Source organism: Hippocampus comes, unplaced genomic scaffold (genome assembly GCF_001891065.2).
Source record: "Hippocampus comes isolate QL1 unplaced genomic scaffold, H_comes_QL1_v1.1 scaffold207, whole genome shotgun sequence".
Classification (NCBI taxonomy): Eukaryota; Metazoa; Chordata; class Actinopteri; order Syngnathiformes; family Syngnathidae; genus Hippocampus; species Hippocampus comes.
The window spans coordinates 654,931-678,367 of record NW_017805146.1 but is presented as its reverse complement, the minus strand read 5'-3'; the positions used below and the strand labels follow the sequence as shown (position 1 = coordinate 678,367).

The 23,437-nt window shown below is 44.4% G+C and overlaps 3 protein-coding genes across 8 annotated transcripts; all 3 read right to left on the bottom strand.

The window, feature by feature from the left end:
- Positions 1–288: 288 nt before the first annotated feature.
- Positions 289–5,505, bottom strand: pygo2 (pygopus homolog 2 (Drosophila)). Of its 2 annotated transcripts, XM_019867786.1 has the most exons (4): positions 5,297–5,505; positions 4,656–4,720; positions 2,725–2,777; positions 289–2,254 (listed from the first exon to the last, which is right to left on the bottom strand). In XM_019867786.1, exons 2-4 carry the CDS (start codon positions 4,705–4,707, stop codon positions 602–604), a joined length of 1,758 nt encoding a protein of 585 aa, XP_019723345.1. In that variant the 5' UTR covers positions 4,708–4,720; positions 5,297–5,505; the 3' UTR covers positions 289–601. The 2 variants fall into 2 exon arrangements, with proteins under 2 accessions (XP_019723345.1, XP_019723346.1); XM_019867787.1 differs by lacking the exon at positions 4,656–4,720.
- A 5,715-nt stretch (positions 5,506–11,220) lies between these two features.
- On the bottom strand, positions 11,221–14,214 carry s100s (S100 calcium binding protein S). 3 transcript variants are annotated; one of them, XM_019867915.1, is made up of 4 exons: positions 14,099–14,214; positions 13,283–13,336; positions 12,479–12,632; positions 11,221–12,386 (listed from the first exon to the last, which is right to left on the bottom strand). In XM_019867915.1, the coding sequence occupies exons 3-4, from the start codon at positions 12,629–12,631 to the stop codon at positions 12,207–12,209; spliced, it is 333 nt and encodes a 110-aa protein (XP_019723474.1). In that variant the 5' UTR covers position 12,632; positions 13,283–13,336; positions 14,099–14,214; the 3' UTR covers positions 11,221–12,206. The 3 variants fall into 3 exon arrangements, with proteins under 3 accessions (XP_019723474.1, XP_019723473.1, XP_019723472.1); XM_019867914.1 differs by lacking the exon at positions 13,283–13,336; XM_019867913.1 differs by lacking the exon at positions 14,099–14,214 and having other exon boundaries at positions 13,283–13,771.
- A 3,140-nt stretch (positions 14,215–17,354) lies between these two features.
- On the bottom strand, positions 17,355–23,386 carry s100u (S100 calcium binding protein U). 3 transcript variants are annotated; one of them, XR_002168009.1, is made up of 4 exons: positions 23,195–23,385; positions 19,923–20,053; positions 18,608–19,787; positions 17,355–18,575 (listed from the first exon to the last, which is right to left on the bottom strand). XR_002168009.1 is itself a non-coding variant. In XM_019867893.1 (4 exons), the coding sequence occupies exons 2-4, from the start codon at positions 20,040–20,042 to the stop codon at positions 19,183–19,185; spliced, it is 684 nt and encodes a 227-aa protein (XP_019723452.1). In that variant the 5' UTR covers positions 20,043–20,053; positions 23,195–23,386; the 3' UTR covers positions 17,356–19,182. The 3 variants fall into 3 exon arrangements, 2 of the variants coding, with proteins under 2 accessions (XP_019723452.1, XP_019723451.1); XM_019867893.1 differs by having other exon boundaries at positions 17,356–19,362; positions 19,404–19,787; positions 23,195–23,386; XM_019867892.1 differs by having other exon boundaries at positions 17,356–19,787.
- Between the last annotated feature and the right edge of the window lie 51 nt (positions 23,387–23,437).

Below are 23,437 nucleotides of genomic sequence, written 5' to 3'. Positions count from 1 at the left end.
TCCCTCTCTCTCTCTCTCTCTCTCTCTCTCTCTCGAATTTCATATATATATATATATATATATATATATTTCTTTTAAAACTTGGGTTTTACTCATCAGTCGGCTCTGATATAACGCTGATATTTACAATGAGTTCTGCTCGATGAGGTATGAGAGAACACAACATGTAAGCCCCGCTTGCTTCTGCTTTGGATTCAACATGATTATGTTACAGTGATTGTTTCATGTCCCGATGACCAGAAAATGATTAGAAATACTTATGAAAAGATCAGGCACTCTTTGTGTGACATTAATAAATATATGTGGGGGGGGATACAGGGGCAATTCAAACTGAACTTTGCATCAGTTTGTACTGTGTGGTGATTTTCAATCAGTGCGGGAGCTTGTGTGCCAGTCAGTGTGTGTGAGGTAGTGTGTTGGTGTCAGTGCTGGTTGTCCGAAAAAGTGTGTCAGTTAACATTCATCTTTTCTTTTTTCTCCTATGGTTGCGGTAAGGGGCATTTATTTCACTCAAAGTGCTATTTTTAGATATAACGATGGATGTCAAGCGATGGTTACGTAGTGTACGAGTAAAGGGCTCGTCAAATGTCCCCTGGCCCCCTCAGCTCTCGTTGGCGGCAACCAACTGGCCCAGTCCCTGGCGCACAAACACAGCTTGGATGTCCTTGGTCTTGATGCAGAAGTCGCAGGCCCACACAGCAGCGCTCTCCCTGGTCAGAAGCCCGTAGGCAGGCTCCGTCAGGCCTGTGCAGTCACGGTGGAACCAGCGCTGGCACGAAGCCTCGCACAGGATGGCGTCCTGGTCATCGTGTACCTCCGACATGCACAGGCCACAGGGGAACACCATGCCGGGTCCGCCCAGCTTCCCCGGGCCCGAGCCGGGCCCGGCTGAGGGGGCGGAAGGGCCCGGGGGCAAGGGAGACTGTGTGTTGGGGGTCGAGGTGGAGTTAGAGGGCGGGTTGGGGTTGCTGCCGGGGGTGTTGCCACCGTTGTTGTTGGTCATGTTGTTCTGACCTGAACTGGGGGCTGTGTTGGGCATGGGAACGGCGCTACCGGGAGTATTGTTCTGTTGGTTGTGTGAAACGGAGCCCGGGGCAGAGTTGGGCGGAGTGGACTGTTGCTGCTGCTGGGAGGAGTTGTTGGAGTTGGGGGTGTTGGCATTGTTGGAAGGCGGGTGCTGGGGCTGACCCGACCCGTTCAGGGGGCCGCTGGGTGAGGAGTTGGGGTTGGGTTGGGGCTGAACTGAGGGCGGCGGGCCGGGTGCGCCGGCATTGGGCTGCTGGATGTCAGGGTGGCCCGGGAAGTCTCCTCCCGGCTGTTGTGGACCAGAGTTAGGAGGAGGACCGGGGGTGGCGTTATTAGGAGGAGGGGGCCCGTTAGGGTTCAAGTTAAGCTGCTGCTGTTGCTGCTGAGGCCCAGGGGGAGGTCCTCCTCCGCCAAAGTTTTTTCCATCCTCATTGCCGGGTCCTGGTGGGCTGGGACCGTGATAGGAGCCATCCTGCGAAGGGGGGAATTGTCCTTGAGGGGCCATACCTGGTAATCCCCCCAACATGCCTCCAGGACCACCACCCATCCCACTCATCATGTTCATCCCTTGACCGGGCCCCATGCCACCCATGGGAGGCATGGGCCCATGCAGGGGGCCCCTGGGGCCGCCTCCTCCTCCACCAGGTAACGGCGGACTGTTGAACGGGTGCCCGCCCTGTCCATGTTGCTGTTGTGGTGGCATGCCAAATCGAGGGTGGGGTGGACCCCCTCCTCCAGGACCTCCCATGCCACCTGGAGACAACATGGGGTTAAAGCCTGACCCGGGGTGCATTGGGGGACTAAAGTTTGGTGGTATATTGAACTGAGAGGGACCGCCGGGAGGGAACCCGCTACCTCCACTTCCTCCCCCGCCGCCGCTCCCTCCCCCTCCTCCGAAACCAGGCATACCCCCAAAGCCCAGCTGGTGGTGAGGTGGTCCAGCGTTGGACGGCGGTCCAAATGGCGGTCTGCGTCCCGGTCCAGGCTGTCCGCCACCCGGCCCCCCCATGAAACCCATGCCGCCGCCACCCATTCGGCCTGTACCGCCATAGCCGCTTCCTCCGCCTGCACCTGGACTGGGAAGGAACGGTGCACCGCCAGGCCCACCACCTCCACCGGGCCGCGATGGTGGTCCAAAGTCATCGTCAAAGGGGTTCGAGGCCACCAGGTGGTCCACCATGGGCGTGGGAGGGGGCGCAAACTCTGTGAGGTGCGAGAACCCCGACGCCTAAATATAACGAGAGAGAAATGTAGTATTAAAACATAGCCTTCATGTTTGCCCCTTTTGGTACCTAATCGGCGAGTCGACGGCTGATATTCCGGTACCAACATCCACATTTGAAATCATATTGTTGGGAAACAGACATTTGGGGGAAGAAATGGCATATGGCAACCAACAGGAGACGACCACAGAGCCGTAACTTTGAGGCAAGTAGAATACCGGTCGGTACAGGAGACCGTTCTGGCTGTTTAGTACAAAACGGCACCAGACTTGCTCCTTTCCCACAGCTGTCTGGTAAAATTAATTTGTGTATGTAATTGACATTTAATTGTACAAAAAAGCCAAAGAAGTAAAACATCTCATCCAGAAGTCTCTTGGAATTACGTCATATACAAAGAACTCAAACATTTTTACATTTTCCCAGAAGTCATGTGACGTCTATATTTATGTGAATGTGGTTATCAAACAAAGCTAACCTGTGAAGTGGACTTTCTCGCCTTCTTCTTCTCTGGGCTCTTCATTTGTGAGGCTGAGAGAGAAAGAAAAATAAGCATAGAGGTAGAAAGAGGGGGAAAATGTTATGAAATTGGTGGATCACCAATCGAGAGGAGCGCCACATTTGGATTGGCCAATACCCCTTAGTGACAGAGTGGATCAGCTTCTTCTTTTTTTTTTTTTGAAGACCTAGGGCATTTATTGTTTTGCCTGTCCCACGATTGACAGACGAGATGAAGTCAATGAGGCGACATAGACAAAATGCTGTATATCCAGGCAGTCACTCTCAGAATCGCAAGGAAAAGAGCATGGGGGGGAAGAAAGGCTGCGAACAAGGCAGAAGATGAGGGGAGGAGGACAGGTAAAAACATGAGCATACTGAGGGACAGTGAACCCCTCCCTATTCGCAAACTCACATAACCACAATTTTTTTTCCCTGTGGGATCTAACCAACAACTACACCTTTTTCCCATTTGATGAGTTTTTCAGCAAATACAGAGAACTGCTATATTGCATTCATTTTTCGCTTCTTTATTTCCCCTATTTTGTCAAAGGACAGACGCGAAGCCATCAGCGTTTGACAATTCAAACTTGGCGGTTTTTGGAACCAAATGATTTCCTTGCCCACAGCTGACTCATGGGCACTAGAACAGCATTGCAAAATTGACACCTGACAAGAAGTATTTCTGTCTCCGACTGCACTCCGAAGCATCCCTTGAATTGAGCTTTTGTTGATACCGAGGTCCAATACAGCAATTCGGATAAACTTTCCTTGGCTTTGCACAAACGCCTGCTCTGGGAGTACTGCGTCATCATCCGGGGGTGGCAGTGGCATCCGTTCAGGATCTGTTCTACTAATCTTGTTTTGAGAAACTTGCCATGGAAAATGTAAATTGTACTACTTGCAGTGTGATGGCCATAAAGCTTCTCAAACAGGGACAGAAACTGTTAGTCGGGCTGCAATTTTGCAATGCTGCTCCATCGACAAATGGTGAATCACAGAAATTATCAAATGCCGATTGCCTCAGGCTTGTCCAAATGAAACCTGAAATGAAAGACAAAAAAGTAAGTGTGACATCACTTTTGGGATACCTACACATTCAAAGTTTAATTCATTTGTTTCATGTGTCAACTTTACAATAAACATTGAGAGTAAAGAACCCTTTTTATTTGGAAAACTGCGAGCGAGTCTTCTTTTCATTGACTCTTATTGATGCTGTGAGGTATTTCCCATTTCTCAACAAGGAGTGAGTGACAACTGATGTAAAGGGATATTTTTAAAGTGCATTTAAATCCGTTTTAAGAGCTTGGGAGGGTTTTTTTTTTTTAAAAAGTTGCTGACACGGAGCAGAAATCTTCTGTGGCAAAATTTGGTGAATTTCATAATTTTACACAAATCAATTTGATTGGTCAGTCCCCACGTGTCTGTTATTTTCATAAATTAATGACCAATCCAACGTTCTGAAAGCGCTCTTGATGGTGCAATGTAAATAAGTCAACAAACATGTTTTTAGTTTCCTGAAAAGTGATTGTTTAGGAGTTGTGAGGATTTCGCCTGACAGCAGCAAATCTTTCAAATGTGCAGATTTTCGCCAATCGTGGATGGTTTTGGAACCCTGTGATTAACAGAGGTCATCCCTAATTGTTAATTTAAGTTTCCACAAAAGAATATACATGTAAATATTGTGAATTAACGAGTTTGTGATTGGTGAAGCGCAAATAGGTGGGGGTTCACTGCCCATTCATAGCAAGAAGTCTCAAAACCTCTTTGGGAAACAGCCACCACCAGGTACATAAATAGGGGGCCAACACAGGACCAGTGCAGCCAAATGGATGAATCCAGTCGAATTTTGTTCTTTTGGGGCAAGGGGGGTTTAGGGGGTGATGAGGGGGGTGAAAGTCAATTTCCTACCTTTGCCTCGTTTTCCTTGTCCCGCCAGTAGTCTCCCCGATTCGGCAGCCATTTAGCTAACACTACTGCCGGTGAGGTGGCGCGTCACCGTTCATATGCAAGAGAAAAAGGGGTTAAAAATGACCACGGTGACGGCGAGAACGACGTCTACCACCTCGGGGACATGTCACAACTACACACGGCTTCTAGTTGGGTGACTGGCCCAGGTCTGTCACGCCGGGATTTGGTCTCCAAATCAACGCCATGTAATTAAAAGAAAACGAATAAATAAAATAAAAAGCGGAAGTGCGCTGGCTGCTATGCTAGTCTTTTGTGCTCTTCGAATTCCTGTTTAAGAGTCCCACCGTCCCCTCTGTAAAAATGATCACATACAGATGTGCTAGGTGGCTACCTAGCCACGTTAACCCAAAGTGGCTCGCTCGTAGCCGCGATTCTAGGTCACAAATTCCCCATTCAACACCCGTATTTGTGATTTTTGCTAGGAAGCAGCTTATCACATCACCAAAAAAATCATAATAAAAAAGACAGAACAAGCAACCGTTTCATGATTTTTGCTGGGCAAGTGCTGTTTTATTGCGCTAGCGTTAGCTCACGAGCTAACAGCTAGCCATCTTGGGGAAGCAAAAAAAAAAAACCTGTACCCTTTCTCCGTTGCTCACGCCGCTCGTCCCGTTTAAAATTCAAAGTCCCCGGCGGGTCACGGCCGGGAAACCGGTCCTCGCTCGCACGGCGTATGCTCGCTGGTCCAACATTTAACTCGAATTGGTGAAGAAAACGCAAACGCTACGATAATGTGTCGTGGCCTTCTTTCTAGCCACCGGACAAAGAGGGACGAGCAGGAGTAGCCAGAACACTGGAAGGTTACAAGTTGGTTTAAAATGGGGGTGTTTCATTTGGCAATCATAAATTTAAAAAAGGAAAGTAGTTATAAGATTCATATTACATTTTATTATTATATTATTATTGTAATAATAATTTTTACTTCAAAGAAAAATCTCAGTAGAGCTGTGTATTGTTCGTTGTATGTGATAGAATGTGTCACATTTACCCACTGGTGCGAGACATCCATTTTGGAATAGACCACTTTCCCACTGTGCAGCGTTTTAATTAAAGCCAAGCGGCATTCTAATTATAGGGCCAATTAAGTACTTTAACGTAATCATTAAGCATACAAAGTAAAAGACTGATTGCTTTTAATAAAAAAGCACTCTATGATATTGTGCTTTATTAAAACATACAGTAATAACATAATTTGAAAGAATGTCAAGAAACTGAAAAGTTATTGGTTCAGTTCAATGGAAATTGTGCACCTCCTTCTGGTGTATGCGCCTTGGCCACCTGGGGGCAGTACAATACAGATTTCCAGACATGCAGCACAGTACGTTGAGTCGCCCTCAGCTCTTCTGGAAAACGCAGCAATCCTTGGCGTTCTTTGCAGAGGATAAAGAATAAATGTATGTGAGTATATTATCGATCTTCATTAAGATAGGGGACTTCAAGGTAAAGTTATGCGGTTTTGTTGAATATGCCACCTCTTTGTTTTTAAATTTAGTAAACATCAACTGGGATTAGCAATAATCTGGTATGACGGTAATTACTGTAAATGGGCTCGCATACAAGTTGTATGCACCAACTTTATATTTGTTTCAGTAATTTCATATTAAATATGTTTTTTTTATGGTTTCCAGTTTTCTCTTTAATTCAGCGTCGTTTGATGATCTGAGTGTCTGGTTGTAATTGAACATAACATTTTTACTTTTTTGATAATTTTATTTTCAACCTCTTTTGCTCCTGTATTTTGCTAAAGAACACTAGATTCCACATATTAATTATGTCTCAAAGCAAAAAAAAGATCCAGATTAAAAAAAAACATAGTAACCAGAATACGTAACAAATGATCAACACAACAGTACAAAAATGACAAAGAAACAGCTCAAATAAAACCGAATGACTCACAAAAGTATGAGCGACATTAAAAAAAAAAGCCCCAAACTGAAAATAAGAATGCCGTCTGTTGTACGTTTGGATTTCAGAACAAGTCACGACTGGGTCCATATCATGGTGGCGCAAGCCAAAGAGAACGGCTTCACTCTCGAGCAGAACAGCTGCGTGTTCCCCAGCATCCCCGAGGTGGTGCACCACGACCGCACCCGTGGGCTGCCTTTCACTGGCGCCCTGCACATGACCCTGATGCACCCCGTGCCTCGTAGTCTTCAGCTCACGCCCGCATCGCACTCACTCAGGTTATATGACGTCACCTCAGGGCTTTTATGGAAAAAAATAAATAAATAAACGGAGGAATTTTTACACTGGAATCGTTGCGTGGGAATCAATGATAATATACTGTATATACAGTATGATTTTTAAATATATCTCGGAAAATATATTTCAAAATTAAAGAAAAACCCCCCTGAAAAAACATGTAGATAGAGACAGAGTTTTGCGTGGCAAATTAAACTGACTCTCTGCTTTCCTCTGGTGCCCATGTTTAATTACTTCACCACTTTTCGCAGACACAAAGAACCGTCTGTGTTGTTCCTGCAGGAGAAAGCCATGAATAAAACGCTTGTCATCGCACTCTGAGATAAGATAACACAGGGCAGTGATTTGACGATGCCTTGGCGCACCAAGAAATATAAAAGCATGACGCAGGTCGATGACGGGGGCCAAATGGATATGTGTCATCTCCTAAACACACCGAACAAACACAGCAGCCACCTGCCGCCAACTAAAGGGCGGCTGATAAAACCCCAAATAAATTGCAGCCCTTCGAGTAGGTTTTTCCTGACATTTTTGTTTGTGTTCCAGCTGAAGCCTGAAGGTTTTGTACCACCATGGACCTACATTTTGATGGTGATGTACTGAAAAAGTGTGGATAACTTCTGGAAAATGAACAAGCGATTAAAAAATGAGGTCAAGCTCTTTTTGCTTGTTATTTATTTCTGATGTTTAACACTGTTGAACAGAACACATTTTACAACTCCACCTAAAAAAAACGAAACAAAACATTCCTGTGTGTTATGACATCCATTTGTAATCGTGCCATTGTTTTGGCCTGAGAATCACTTCAAATAGAACTTCAAATAAACCTCAGCAAGCTTTGTCATGAGGCGGACCAAAAAAAAAAAAATCACATAAATCATTTTTGCATCACGCTGGCCGCCCGCTATCCTCGAAAGGAAGCCGGATTGTCGTTTTTGGCAGAGCCCTGACGGATGGATCGCAGATGTTGCTGGAGCCAGACACACCCCAGCTTGGATGCATTTCTTGTGATTTGTTGAGATGACGCAAAAGTCATTGAAAAAGCTGCGTCTCTCACACTGGTCCCAAATGCAGCAGTAATAGGAAGAGCAAAACACAGGCGACGGGTGTCATTGCTGTCTGCTCTTCGAGGGGACGATCAAAGCGTCAAAACATGTCGCCCTCCCCCAGAGAAACGGCCTCCTTGCAAAAGATGCACAGTTGACTGAATGAGGCTACAGACGTTCAGATTACACTCTCAGGCTCCAAAAACGTACTTGGTACAAAAACTGGATCGCTTAAAAAGCAAAACAAAACAACAACAACCCCCAAAGGCCATTTTACTTTGTGAAATTTAATAGCAATATCGATAAGCAGAGGCACAAAAAAGGAAGTGCGTCCTTTTGGTTTGATGCAAGTATTTTGTTTTTTTGGGGTCAAGGGTTCTTCAAAGCCAAGATTTTTGTTAAATTGCAACAACATTTTAACCATGTGTTCTCGGCAGCTGTGTGGTAGTAAATTGTGAAAAAAAAAAAAACCAACAACTTTTGTTTTCAAGTTGCATGTTGGTGAGGCTTGGCAGCCAAGTTGGATGACTCACAAGCACTGACGCATAACCCCTTACTCCCCCCCCTTTTTTTTTTAATCGTCAAATTTTGCCATGCCGCTCTCACATTAGATCGCATAGCCACAAAAAAAAAAAAAAAACCCTCTGCAATTGACTATGACCTATTTGTCTCGGATACTGCCTTCTGATTTTGGCTCATTTGGCTGAGTTTCCCTTTGAGAAGTTGGTCAGTTGGAATTGGCTAAAGGTCGATACTTTGAACCAAAACGTCTGACTTCCTGTTCACGTTCACCCATGAGTCCTGGAGACTTTTCAGTGTGTCTCATCATAGACATGTCTACCCAATTTCATGACGATTGGTGAAACTGGTGTTGGAGGCTTTTTTTTTCAGCTTTAGATGACGTGCTACTGAGTGGGTTTGAGGAATTTGCAGCGGAAACGGATGCTTGGCAATTTAGTATCGACCATCTGCCTACCTGTTGACGGGCTCATATTTGGCGCATTCTCCAGTAGGACTTTGTCAAAGTTTGGAGTCCTGGAATTCATTCCAAAATGGCTGCTTCAAATGAAAATGGCCGACTTCCTGTTCAGTTCACTGAGCAAGTAAAAAAAAAAAAAAAAAATCCTGGACATGTGCAAGCAGGCCAGGCATCCTGATACTTTTTCCCAAATAGATGACGAGTATCACATTCACTTGGCGATTGATTTCCCTTCGCCCCCGGGTAACAGCGAGCCATCTGTTGTTGCGGTGTTTTTCAAGATGAGTCAAGATGACTATCACTTTTATTGCTTGCCCTCTTTATGAATTGTTCGCGTCGTAATGAATAATACGTATCCGGACCCGAGGGAGCCCGTCCTGTCTCCTTTCCAATAGATGGAGATGCATTTCACGAGCCTGAGGAAAGCTTCTCCGATTGCATCCCGGAGAGCAGGTGTCAATCACGAGCCGTTATCCGATATGTCTGTTTTTCATTTCATATATGTTAAGAGAGCCGTCAGCTCCACTCTACCCTCGAATGGGTCATTTAATGAGCACTCACGGTGTCCCTCTTCACTAGGGCGTGACGCATTGATTACCCGAAGGCTCGACGGTGGCCCGGATGGGTCAAGGCGGCTGCGAAAGCTGCTCCACCCATGGAATGCTTTTCACACAGAGCCACCTGAGAAAGCAAAAGGGTCTAAAATGAGTTTGTCGTGAAAAGTGCTTGTGATCATTTTCCATAGGATCGGGTTGCTAAAGCATTTGCTTGTCCCAGATAATTCCGTTTTAAAAATAGTGGAATTGCATGAGGTTGGCTTTTCGTAAAAGACGCTAATGTAGCCATTGTATGTACGGCTCCTCCCTTATGAGGTGTGAACATTGACTTGCACGCGCTTTCACCACATCATTTTACATTCAACCTGCCACTCAGACATTTGTTGATGTAAGCGGGTGGAGATGCATATTGTGGGTGTCAGTACGACGCTAATTGCTCATAAATCCTTTTTGACAGCACAACACCCGCATGTGAGCAGACGCTGCTTTATGAGATCGCCTTTATTTGGGCGCCTTTGATGTGACAAACCGGTAAATGACAAGACAGTGCGAGGCCAACTTATTTCCCTTTAGGCCACAACAGACTTAACAGAACACTTTGCACGCCAACTGTGTCAAATGTCACACATTCAAACGGGCCTATCACAGGAAACTGGAAAGCAGTTGACTCCGCCCACTTGATGATGACAAGAAAGAATTAGAATTTCTCTGCAAGTGCTGATGTGTGTATTCCTGTTTTTTTTATGATTATTGGGACGGTTTGCTTTGTTGGGGAAATTTTGGCTGGTCGTGCGTGTGTGTGTGTGTGTGTGTGTGTGTGTGTGTGTGTGTGTGTGTGTGTGTGTGTGTGTGTGTGTGTGTGTGAGTGTGTGAGCAAAACTAGGTTTGTCTATGCATGTGTTGGACAACTCTTGACAGCCACCCTTTTATTGTGAGGACATGTTTTTTGGGCAAGAACAACGCTAGGACAGTTTTGCATATATGTGTGGGTTCTTGTCTTTATAAGCTGATGTGGATCTTTTTGGAAATGACACTTGATATTGTTGGGCCATTTTTCTTTGCGAGGTCCTTTTGGCTGAAACCCGCTCCAGAAGGGTCTCGCGCATGTGCTCTTTTCTTTCTACCTAAGTGTGTGTTTGTGTGTCTGTGTGTTTGTGTGTACACTTGGGGCCCAGTGAAGGACAGTCCTTTTATACAAAGTCACAACTTGGACATTCCTGTGTGATTATAGCGCTGCCTTCCAAAAAACATTCTTGTCTGCTGTACGCCATAAATTGAATTCAGTCACTCACTCACACTCACACACACACACACACACACACACACACACACACACACACACACACACACACACACACACACACACACACACACACACACACACACACACACACACACACACACACACACACCACAATCAGGCTTCTTTTTTTCCCCCGTCGCCTCTTCTTTTCCATTCCCCCACATCCTCTCGCTTTGTCAAAAGTTTTCCACGTGGCTCAGAGTCCGACATCTGGGTCAGCTTAGGCTCAACAAGACTTGCAGGATATTGTTGGCAGGATGTGGGAATGCTCAGTGGGAATCCCCAATACACACACACACACACACACACACACACACACACACACACACACACAAAGAGTGACATGCACACGCACGCATACCTACTCACCTACAAACAGTATGAATGAAACACACTTTTATCGCTTGAAGTAGGACAGGAAAGAGTCACTGCCATTCGGTTAAATATCACATTTAATAATTGGAAAGAATGCATGAGTCATTACTAAAAAAAAGAAAAAAAGATGACAAAAAAAGTGCAAAGAGGGAAAAACATTCCAGTGCTCAACATAATAATACAATCAGCCATGATTCAATATTATGTCCACATTCTCGTCCCCTTTTGTCTGTTCCGCTCAAGAAACATTCAAAAACCCTGCATTTTTGTGCTTTGAGGAGTGTTGCATTCAATGACCTTTGCGTTGAAACTTTAGTCTCAAGTACTGTGTCATTTTAATTTAGCCTTCAGTGGGAATTAGCTCAGAAGACCTCTTCCAAGGCAAGTGACAAAAAACATCAAGGGTACAGACACTGTGAGAACCACGGCACGCATCCGTCGCCATGAGCAAACAACAATGGAGGAATACGAAGGATTTTTTAACTTGAAAAGAGACTGTGGGCAAAGTGCAATCGAGCTGAGAGGGTGGACTGAGCTAACATTCTAGCGGGTGATACGTCTGATGGTGAATGGATGGAAACGGCGAAAGGCATGCCGGATTAATGCCAATGGAAGAGACTTGAGTGCAAAGTGCAGTCAAATGGAGACTGTGGCAACAGGCTAAGCTAATGTTAACATGTTTTATATCTAGCCGGGTAGCGTTGTTTGCACGAATGGTAGCAAAGCTGGTGAATTAGCATCTTCTTTAAGAGGAGACTCATTTCATTCGAGTGGAGAATGAGGGCAAAGTGCAGCCAAGTGGAGACTCTGGGCAAATTGTATATACAGTAACGTACGTGTCCTGCTCTGCGCTCTTGAATGAAGGCACAGCGGTGTACATGTGTTGTTTAAACATTGCGTAAAGGCGCCACAAAAATGTCCCTCATCTCCTGTGATTTACAACCCTTCCCCAACCCCCGCATAACCCCACCCCACCCCGCATCCCCAAATCCCCCTTCCTTCCTTCAATCCCTTCTCTCTTCTTTCTTCCTACTCGGCCGAGTCGCCGCCCTTGGGCTTGTCGTCCGTCTTGAACTCCAGGAAGAAGTCGTTGCAGGCTACGGTGAGGGCGCCCATCAGGATGATGAACTCGGTGAAGTCCACCTCTCCGTCGTTGTTAGCGTCCAGGTCGGTCATGATCTTCTCCACTGCCTCGTTGTCCTTGGAGTTCTGTGGGACCGACGTTGAGAATGCGGGCCTTCTTTATTGTGCGTTGCCTGTTCGTACACGTCCGCGCATACCTTACGCACACTCATGCTTACCCCCAAGTAGCTTCCCAGCTCTTCCAGCAACAGTTCCTTGAGCTCGCCCCGGCTCAGCGTGTACTTGTCGCCCTCCTTGCCCGAGTACTTGTGGAAGGTTTTGATGAGCATCTGCATAGCACTTTCCAGGTTGGAAGAGGGCTCCTTGGACATACTGAGGGGAAAGTGGGTTGGGGGGGGGCGATAAAACAGGTCAAAGAGTTAGGCTCAGCCGCCAAATGCTCGCTCCGGACCCCTGCGCGACCGGCTAGCATGTGCGCTCACATCGGCGAGCGAGGGCGCGGGTTCCGGAGCCGCCAATAAGATGATTCATACAGTGAGAGGAAGGGGAAGAAGAGAGGTCTTGTTGAGGGTCAAAAGGTCGCTATGTCTGAACTGGGATGAACCCCATGATGGGAATGCAGGAGGGATTTTTGTATGTTTCCGCATTCCCACTCAATGAGGACAAAAAGCTATGAAACAGTCCCAACATGATGCTATCTGGAAGAGTGCGGACCATAAATTACAAGACACGCCATCATGAGTGCAATTTGAGCGTGTGGAGTATTCCTCATTCAGTAAGGGTAAAAGTCTTTTGAAACAGCCACACCGCGAGGATTTCTTGCAGAAGGGGGACCGCAAATCAAGAGAGATATGAAAAAAATACAAATGCTAGATCCATCCGACCAGAAATCAGGGGAATTTTTTATTTATTTATTTTTAGTCCTGCGTAATTCAACATGTTTTTCCGTGTGTGTGCGTGAGGTCGTGTAAAGATGCATTAGTTGAGCTTTTTTGGCGGGGGAAGCTTTCAAACGATCTTACACACATTGTGTCAGGCATCTTGGTGCTTCTGCTGCGACCGCGGCGCTGTGGAGACTGTGCACAGACACAGACAACTCACTGTCAATCACAGGCAACAGAAAGCAACAATTCACGGATCTCCAGAAGCAGAATTCAAAACAGTCATAGGGAGCCTGACAAATCATAAAAATAACTCACGCTCCAGGATCAAATTGCTCTCCCGACAGTGCGTGCAATTATCCAAACTGGACACCGGCGGTGAAACACAAACCTCACCTGGCGATCGGCAGGCCGAGAGGCCGAGTAACCCGAGGTGCTTGATGAGACGAGGCCTCCGCGCTCACTCACTCAGCCAACATCCCAAAACTCCAAAGCTATTTTTAGAGTCTAACACGTTCGAGATCAACCGTCGTAGCGCGTAGGGTGATATGACGCTTGATGATGCGACAAGGAAGAGTCGATACAATTAAGCAGGATGATTGGAAAAAACAATAGAAACAAAAACACAACACAAAGCGGAATAATAATAATAATAATAATAATAATAATAATAATAATAATAATAATTATAATACAAAATGTAAGCAGAAAACGGCGGAGAAAATCGAAACCGATTTGTCACAGGTATTCATTGTCAGAGGACACTATTCCGTTTGTCACATCATAGCGAGCCGTTAGGGGACCACAAATCATTCTAGTCATGCGGGAGCTTTTCTGAAGCGCAAGTCTTTCTGATTCGACGGCCTGTGAGTCTGCACATGATCAAAAGACTTGAATAAGACCTCGCTGGTCCGACTTTTTTGCCAAGGAGAGAAGGATTGTCTTTGAGTGTCTTACCTGGCGGAGTGCCTCCCGAGTGCTGGACGAGGTGCAAAGGGAGCACGGGCCAAGGCAGAGATGGATGAGGACGGAGTGGGACAGTGGCTTAAATATAATCTCCTTGCCGCTCAACCCCCCCCCCCCTCCTCTTCACCCCCAGACGTCCTTCACCCAGCCTGTCCCCTGTCGCCCTTCTTCTTGCCGTCCTCGACCGACACATCCTTGCAGGTGTCTTCTGTCCCTTGCAGTCAAGGGTGGAAAAACACACTGAAATGTCCGCCATTCACCCCTTCATGAATAAACTACAGCTACGTATCCATCGACATGGAAAGTATGTTTCTTCTTTGCTATGCGTGTGTGAACCCCTTAGCGAGCCGTGTCTCCTTCCTAAGTCTCCATGTACTGTCTATATAGTCATTTGTCTACGTATCGTTCAATGTGCCTACATATCGACCTGTGTATCCCTGGATTGGTCTAGCATACATAATGTGTCATAATGTCCTTCTATGTATCATGTATCAATTGTGTACCTCTATGTACCAATCTATTGATTCATGTATGTTTGCGTATATTGACCCCCGTATCTTTCTATGTACCGCAGTAGCTTCAATGTATATCACGTATCGTTCCAAGTCTCTTTCCACGTATGATTTATCAACCAATGTGTCTTTCTACTTCTTTATCCAGGTAGCCATCATCATATATTTCTTTACATCTTGTATCGATTCACGCAGGTTTCTCTGTATTGCTACGTCGATGCGTCAGATATCCTTCTATGCATCAGGTATGTCTCAATCGATGTGTCCACCCATCAATGGGGGGTTCGATGATATTTTTGACGCCGATTTAAAACGTGTCTTTTCTTTTTGTCTTGCATATCAGGTTTGGAAGATATTTTTGTTGTTGTTGTTTTTAAGTTCGTCATAAATATAACGAGATATATTTTTGTTCTATGAAGCTCGAGGAAAAATACATTGGTACACAGATGTACATATGTATCGGACACGTTGCGTTCAAGGAGACACGGACAGCCAAGTGGTTGGGCTAGGTTGTCACAGTTTTATTATTCATGATCAGCGATAACACATTTACCAAGCGTTAAAATGATACAGCTTTTACATTGTAAGAATCGATGGATTGCCAATGTAGCGACGCACGGGACAGTAGACGGAGATGCTTAACACGCATAGACACACACTCTGGCGTTTGGTGGCTGGCACATGACAGGACCGCACAGTATCTCTCAGACTCTCTCTTATCTTCATTTCCATTTTGAGTGGGAACATGTTTGCAAACACGCCCTGCTGCTTTGTCCTCTCCGGCGTGTTTTTCGGCATCTGCATGGAGTTAGCGCTTTTAGGCGCGGCTCACCAGCAATTGACAAGAGACTAAATGAGATGGTCCCAGGCTGAGGTATGAGGTTCACTGTCAATCCATCAATCCAGTTTTCCCTTTTCTTTCCCACAATGGACCAAAGATCACATTTAAAGCTTGCAAAGCTCACAACGATAATACACGCGTTCGAGTTTTATGTACATAGGACGCTGGGCTGATACGTTGCTGTGACAGAAAGTACCTTGAAAAGAGAAGTACAGTGAATCCCCGTTAGATCACAGATTTTTGTTCAATGCCAAGTCTGAATTTAGAGTTGCAGGCCTTCAGCACAGGAGCACCATGTGCCATAGCATCGTGCCGGGCAGCGCTGGAAGAGATGCAGGGTAATTAAGGGCAAGGAAGAGGCAGAGAAGGCCCCCCGACAGAGAGAATGCCTGTGCATATTCGTGTTTGCTCGGTTTGTGTGCATTGTTGCGCCATTTCTGCTCCAGCAGTTGTTTTTAAGGTTTGTCATTGCTATCATCATCTACGTTAATTTCTATGAGTCTGTGTATGGCGTTTTGCATTATTTGTTAGCATTAAGCTGTTGGACTTTGAACTATTCGCTTTTGTGCGTCGGTTTTCCAGTAAACTTGGACATTTCCTCTAAGTAATGTTACGCAAACAGGGACCAAAGAATACTTTTAGGGGTGTGTTTCATAATACATGTGAAAGGAGCAATACTATAAAAAAGTTTTTTGGTCTTGCTTTGCAAATTTTCATCGATTGTTGGTGAGTCTGGTATGGAGCTTCTGCAAAAAAACGGGGGTTCCCTGTATTCAAGTGTGTGTGTGTATATACACACACACACACACACACACACACACACACACACACACACACACACACACACGCACACAAAAAAAACACAGAAGCCCTAAATGCCCAATATATTAGTCACCATTGTGATATATATATATATATATATATATATATATATATATATATATGTATATATATATAAAACATTGTTAAAAAAGGGTGTATAAAGGCTGAGCAGAGTGCACAGTATTTACAATGGGAGTGCCAGGAGCACATGACTTTTATTTGCCAAGCACGTTGCATTGCGCACATGTCATAGTGGTTGTGTTACTGGTATTGGTGTTAAGGCCAGCAGTATGTGCAACATGAGCCCATTTTCCTCAGGCTTGCATTATTGAAAACGTGACAATTTACAAAGCATTAAATCATAATTAACAAACCGGCAGAGGAGGGGAAGGTTTCCATGCAAACGCATGATCTTGGGTGGATTTTTTTTTCAGAGGCTCAGTGTGCAAGACAAACAAGATGGAAGGGATGGCTCTCAGGAAATTGTGTGTGCTTGTGTGTTGTATCCCAAGGGTGTTTGTTGTCTAATCCGGTCAGGGTGGAGATCCAATGGCAGGTCAAACAGGGTTTTTGAGACTAACTGAGGGCCACAAACAAACAGACAAAAAAAAAAAAAAAAAAACACACAAACAAACAAAAAAACAAAAAAAAACAGAAAAACAAAAAAGCAACAAATAAAAAAAACAGCAAAAGGCAAAAAAAAAAAACAAAGAAAAAAAAGAAAAAAAAAAAAAAAAAAACACCAGCCTGGGCGATAGGAATGTTTTTCAACCCCGACCACAGTGGAATTTTGCATTTTTAACACAAAAGGATTGTGGGTACAATGAATACCCCATTCAGGAAAACTGGGAAATGTCACACCGCTGAAGAAAAACAAGGTAAATTGACTTTTAACACTAAAGTAGGGTTTCCCAAACCGTGGTTTTTAGCGCTCTACATTTTTATTTGAAATTAGTTTTCAAAATCAAACATCCGGTTCCCTGAACCAATTATTCCATGATTCTTTTGGCCTCCAAACTCCCCCGAAAACAGCATTCATCCAGTTGGCATCAAGAGCATGGCTGCCGTTGGGTTTTTTTGTTTGTCACATGAAAATTATTCTACAATCCCAATCTGCGAGGATCCACCCTCAATCTCCTTTCCACTATTTCGACCCTCTTCTACATAGTAACCAACAAGGATCGTTTTGGATTCCCTCTTTGAGTTTTAAATATTTAGTGGCCCACCTGATCTCCGTGTCTAATTGAGGCTGCGGGGGCCTTAATGTTGCTTCCAGGTGAAGTGAGCATATAAAAAGAAGATGAAGAAAAAGGAGAAGGGGGAGGGAATGAGGAGGGATGCAAAGTTTGGTTAGTGGCATCACAATTTGTTTATTGTCAGGCCTAAATCAGCATCAAAAAGCATTTGTGAGTCACAAAAAGTGGAAAAATTAATCAGCTCTGAAGAAATTAAAGTCATGAAGGTCAAGAAAGAGTACAGCTAAATGCATGACTGGAAAAATGCTAACCATTGCGTAAATGCCGCCGTATTTTCACGATGCAAGGTAAATGTGCTCTATTCGTGCCATGCACATGCTATCAGTGGTATGTCGTTCAGCTAGGCCACTTTAGGGCAGTGGTTGTAGACATGGCGTCGATTTAGTGCATTTGACACTACAAATACTTATAATTCATAGTCATAAATCTGATTCGGGTCATATATCTGTCATAAAGTTAGGACTGCTGTTGTAATAGGAGGCAGCCAAGTAGCGAGTTAACTAGCTATCTTACTACTGCTCTATCATGGTCAATTTCAAGATTTTAGTAGGTGGAATCAAAATCCACCCAATACGATGCTAGTGAGCTAGTCAATTTATTAGCTTGGTAACTAGCTACATAAGTAACTATGTAGCTAGCATGATAGTCGTTTGCCATCTTTGCGAAAGTTTCAGAAAAACAGAATGAGCACTTCAAACGATTCCATAACAAATAAACAATAGATTATTAAAGTATATGATCTATTCTACCACCCAAGTCGCTCTTCTTGCCAATAATGTTTCGTTCCCACTATTTAAATTGAGCTTTGTAGGACAAGAGACACTTTTTGAAATGTCATGATAATTTGGACGCATCGACGATATCAAACATAAAAGTTCCCCACACAATAAACTAAATTTTTCCACAGGCAATCATCTGATTTTCATAATTCTTGTCCATTCTAATGAGGTTCAAGTAGCCATTTTGACAGACTGTCATTTTTGGAAACTCTTGTCACATTGTTATAGTATGCTTTTTAGGTGACTAGTAGGTATAGTCTGGATATATAAATATAACTAATAGTGGCTACTTAGGGTTAGGTAGGAACTTGTAAGCTAATGGCGAGCTTTATAACTTAACTTTTTGCAACTAAAAACAGAGGTGACTAGTAAAAACAGACAGCGAGTTAGACAGCTTGCTAGAGATAAAAAGCTAATTAGTTGGCGGTGATAGATAACTTGATGGAGCTAGATAATGCTTGTAAGATAGGTGTACATTTCTTCTGTATCCTCCAGAGTTACTCAACTACAAAGCTGACTTGGCAGCTTTCTATGGTCATATCTATATATTGATAGTCAGGCTAGCATTTCGAAATTCACACAGATAGAAAGCTAGGTACCTCTATATGATAGCTAGCTAAGCAGACGGCTAGAAAAAGCTATTAAGAGACCTACTTAGCTCGGTAGGTCACCAACTACCTCGAGATGTTCAATAAATCAAGTAAGCCAGCTAGTGGTCATATATTTGTCATAAATTTAGGCCTTTATCCGTTGTAGTGGCTCTTAGTGTTGATGTGGTGTAATTATTATTATTCATGTTACTATTATTAGTGTGATGGGTGGAAAAATGGATGCATTGATTGTCCCCTACGAGGTGGCAGATTCCTCAGGCTTCATCTTGGCTTCTTCCTCTGCCGCATTGGCCATCTTCTCCACCGCTTCCTCGACCATCTTTTCCGTCTCTCCCGCCACCAGGATCTCCTTCTTCACAACCACCTCCGCACTTGAGGATGTCACCTCCACACTCGGTGAGGTCACATTCACAGCCGGTGAGGTCACATCCACGCTTGGTGCCGTCACATCCACGCCAGGTGCGGACACGTTCACGCCAGGTGAGGTCAACTCCACGCCGGGTGCGGTCACCTTCATGCTCGGTAAGGTCACCGCCACCGGCTTCTCCGCCTCCTCGTTCTTCTCCTCCACCTCCGTCTTGACATCCAACTTCACCTCCATCTTTCCATCCGCGTTAGCTTCCAGCTTGACCTCCGGGGTTTCTGCCTTGGGGGCTGCGTTCTCCGGGGTGGCATTCTCCGCAGCGGCGCTCTGGCCGTTTTGGTCGGGCTGGGCGTCATTGCCTCGGGAACGCTGCTCACTGACAGCCTTGGCCAAGTAGCCCACAAGCCTCATGTACTCCTCGAAGCCCACCTTGCCATCCTTGTTAGCATCTAGGCCCTTGCCCATGTTGTTTACCGCCTCCTTGCTGTCCGTGTCCTACACAAAGACGACTCACGATTAATCATAATCATTCATCTGTGGCTCTCAAACATTTTACACCAAGTACCACCTAAAAAAAAACCCCGTAGGTATCCAAGTACCACATTTAAGGATTTGTTTTTGTTTCCTAACCGTCAGGATGTTGCTGAGTTGGCTCTTGACCAGGTTCTGGAAGTCTTTGGGTCCCAAACTTTCCTTCCCTTTGCCGGACTTCAGGAAAACCTTGACCACCGTCTGAATGGCTTCCTCCATGACTCCCCTCTGTGACAACAAAACGCACACAAAAGATATATGAGATGGATGCAGTCGATAGCTATTTATCTACGCAGAAAGATTGGAGTGGAAAAAGATTCCATTTGATGTGATAGCGGCGGGTGCGAGAAGGGCCAAGCGTGTGACTTAGAGGTACAATGGCCGCTGCGATCTTTGATAGGTCATCTGATAACTGATCTGAGGCTTCCGCTGCTGCCCATCGCCTCGGATTACCTGGTGTGCTCATCTTGTGTCTCCGATGCACTCTCCCTTACTCTCTCCTGACCTTTTGTGTACATGGAGATGGTTTTCAAGGCCAATATGGCAATCACTCTTTCAAGGGAAAAAAAAGGGCATTTGTCAAGCAAAAAAAGTGGATATTCAATGTGAGTCCCGTTTTTCAAGAAAAAGTCATTTACCCTATACGTACATTACATTTTTTTTTTCAATAAAAACATCAAATCCTCAGGGGGAAAAAAAACCTACAAAAAAGTCATTTCTTCAAGAAAAAAACCCACCAACTTTTCTGAAGTAATAAGTTGTGTTTTGCCTATCAGCTTTTTTTTTTTTTTGGCACGAAAAACAGTATATTTACAAATATATATGTAGACCTTCTATTTTTGCATTCCATATTAAGCGCTGTGACTGATTTTATTTTGCTAGCTTTCCCACTTCCTCTTTTGGTTCCTGTTGGCTCAGAAGGTGTAAAGCCTGCCTGTGCGTGTGTGGGTGACTTGTCCTCGTGGTAATTCCATTCACTGCTGTTTTGGGGCACAGGAATTTACAGGCTGAACCACCGACCTCCGCCTCCTTCTTTCTTTTACTTCAAAGCCACGGGAGCAAAGCGACAGACTCTGGAGCTTTTCAGCTCCGTGCTTCTCGCTTCTAGTGCCACAACAGCTGCACACATGTAACACTTAGCACAACGCACATGAGAAGGCTGAGTGAAGCGCAACTTGGCTAATCATGCCGTCATTGACAAAAAAATTAAGAAAAAAAAAAGCATTTTTTCCAAGGTTTTTTTATGATGAAAATAGAAAAATAGCTTTCTAAGAAAGAAATCATCTTGTAAGTAAATAATTCCAGACTTCGATATTTAAAATGGTATTGCGGAAATGAAATTGTAGTCTGACAAGAAAAAAGTTGCAGTTTTTCAGTGAAAAGTCACGTTTGTTTTGAGAAAGTCAGCCATCCTTCTTTTAAAGCAAGCCATTTTTTTTTTGGTTTTTAGAATTCAAAACGTAAAAAAACCACCATCTTTAGTCAAGCATATTGAAAAGCAACTTAGAGTGATGGATAATTCCATCAAGATGATGTAACCATCTAATGAGATGACTTGCCATTTCCCATTGCGACATAATGTTTTATGCGAGGTCAAAACAACATTAAAAAAAAAAAAAAAAAAAGCTGTTTAGGCCGCAAAAGACGGGCTGTTCTCTGCGCTTTTTGTGCAACTTGACTGGTTTCCATCCTCCAGTGGAGCCAGTGTGGCGCCAAACAAGCAGCACTTCAAGCTGCAAGCCATTACAGAGCAATGTGCGAGCTGTCAAATGTTTGTGTGTTGTGCGCATAAAAATGCACTTTGTCACTATTAGGCTCAAGTGCAAAAAGTATTCCCACCCTCCATTTCAGTATAAGTACAGACACTAGTATTAAAAAAAAGACCTGTGACAGTAAAATACACTAAATGACTTTTTACTGACCGTTATTTACAACTCTTGTTTTGAAAACTTAGCACAGCAGAAAACAAAGTAGTTGCACAACCCTGTCCAAATGCCAGCTTTTTCCAACATTAAAAAACAAAACAAAAAACACTTCCACACTTTTTCCACCACTAATGTGACACACTATCGACAGATAAAGCTAGCAAACTAGATAGACCACTCCAAGGTAAGACAAACATTTCAACGCTGTGCGCCCATTCGCACATCAATGATTCAACCTTGCGGCTCTTGCATCCACCGTCCCATGTCACGGCCTCCAACTAATCTGCCTTATTTGTCCTAAAAGCCCTGAAAAAACAAACTCCCTGCCCCCCAGCTCCTGAAACGTACACGCCTTACAACTGCAGGTTTCCTCTTTCCCCGCCCATTGGAGAGCGACGCCGGTGTTGGGGCGAATGTGATCTGCGGGTATGCGCACACGCACTACTATAAACGCATAATCATCAAATATTAACGCAGGAGCTTGTTGAGGTCATGACCAGGAATGTACTGAACACGACCAATCCAAAGGAATGAGCCAAGAACAATTCTCACAGGCATATATTTTTTTTTATCCACTGCAAAAAAACACCAAATACGATAACCACAGTTTACTGAATCACTTAGTTGTTCAACACTTCATTTTTTTTTAAATTATGTCGGTCTGTATTTTACCGCCCCCTGCTGGCCAGGTGCACAAATGAGCAATGACGCATGAAATCATAATGCACAAACTTGAACTTTTTCCTCCAAAAACATAACTTCAAGAATTACGATGACAGTTTTGTCACAAAACAATCAACGTTTAATTTCCAAACATGACTTACATTTTCCCCAAAATGGGGATGTTAATGTGTTGTAATCAAAAGATTAGCAGAAGATTTCGATTTTGACATTTTTCCTGAAACAGAAAAAGGAAAGCCTTTTTTTGTTTCAGGAATAATCTCATTTTGTTCCTTGGGAAATGACATCTGACATAAGAAGGTGACATCTTTCCTCGGAAATAATAACAATCTTGTAATATTACAACTTTGAACGCTGTGCTTGGTGTGATGTGGCCCGCGGGCCTCATGTTCCACACCCTTCCCTTCGGGCTGGGTGGACACAGGCTTGGAAAAACGCCAATCCGATCACTCTTGGCGTGCAAAGTTTTTGCGCAATTTAGATGCCTACAACTTGAAGCAAACTAGCAAAAAAAAAAAAGGAGGATAAAAGAAGAGACAGAAATTGGGAAATAAATGGATTTTAAAAAGTTATCGACTTCAATCTGTACATCCCCACCCCCCTTTTAAATGGTCACTGATCGCACCGAGAAAGCGCGGAGTGACTTTGTTTCTTTTTCTTTTCTTTCTCTTTCTTTTTACGGTGGGTGGACGGCGAAACGTGGCACCAAACGAACGAGCCCAACTTCCCGAGCAGCAAACAGACACTCACATAAAAGCCACCTACCGAAAAGCGTCGGGCCAAGGCGTGCAAATGTGCGCAAAAAGAAACTTTTCCAGCTCCCTTTCTTCTTCTCCTTGCGGTGCTGCAGCGACTCCCGCTTCGAGTCCACGCAACTGGCTAAACTCGTACAACTGCTCAAGTTTCTTCCGTGATTTTCTTTTCTTTCTTTCTTTTTTTTTTTTTTTTTTTGCCTTCAAACTTTTCCCCCCACTGACAAGTGAAAGGGCGTGTACCTGGAAGAGCACA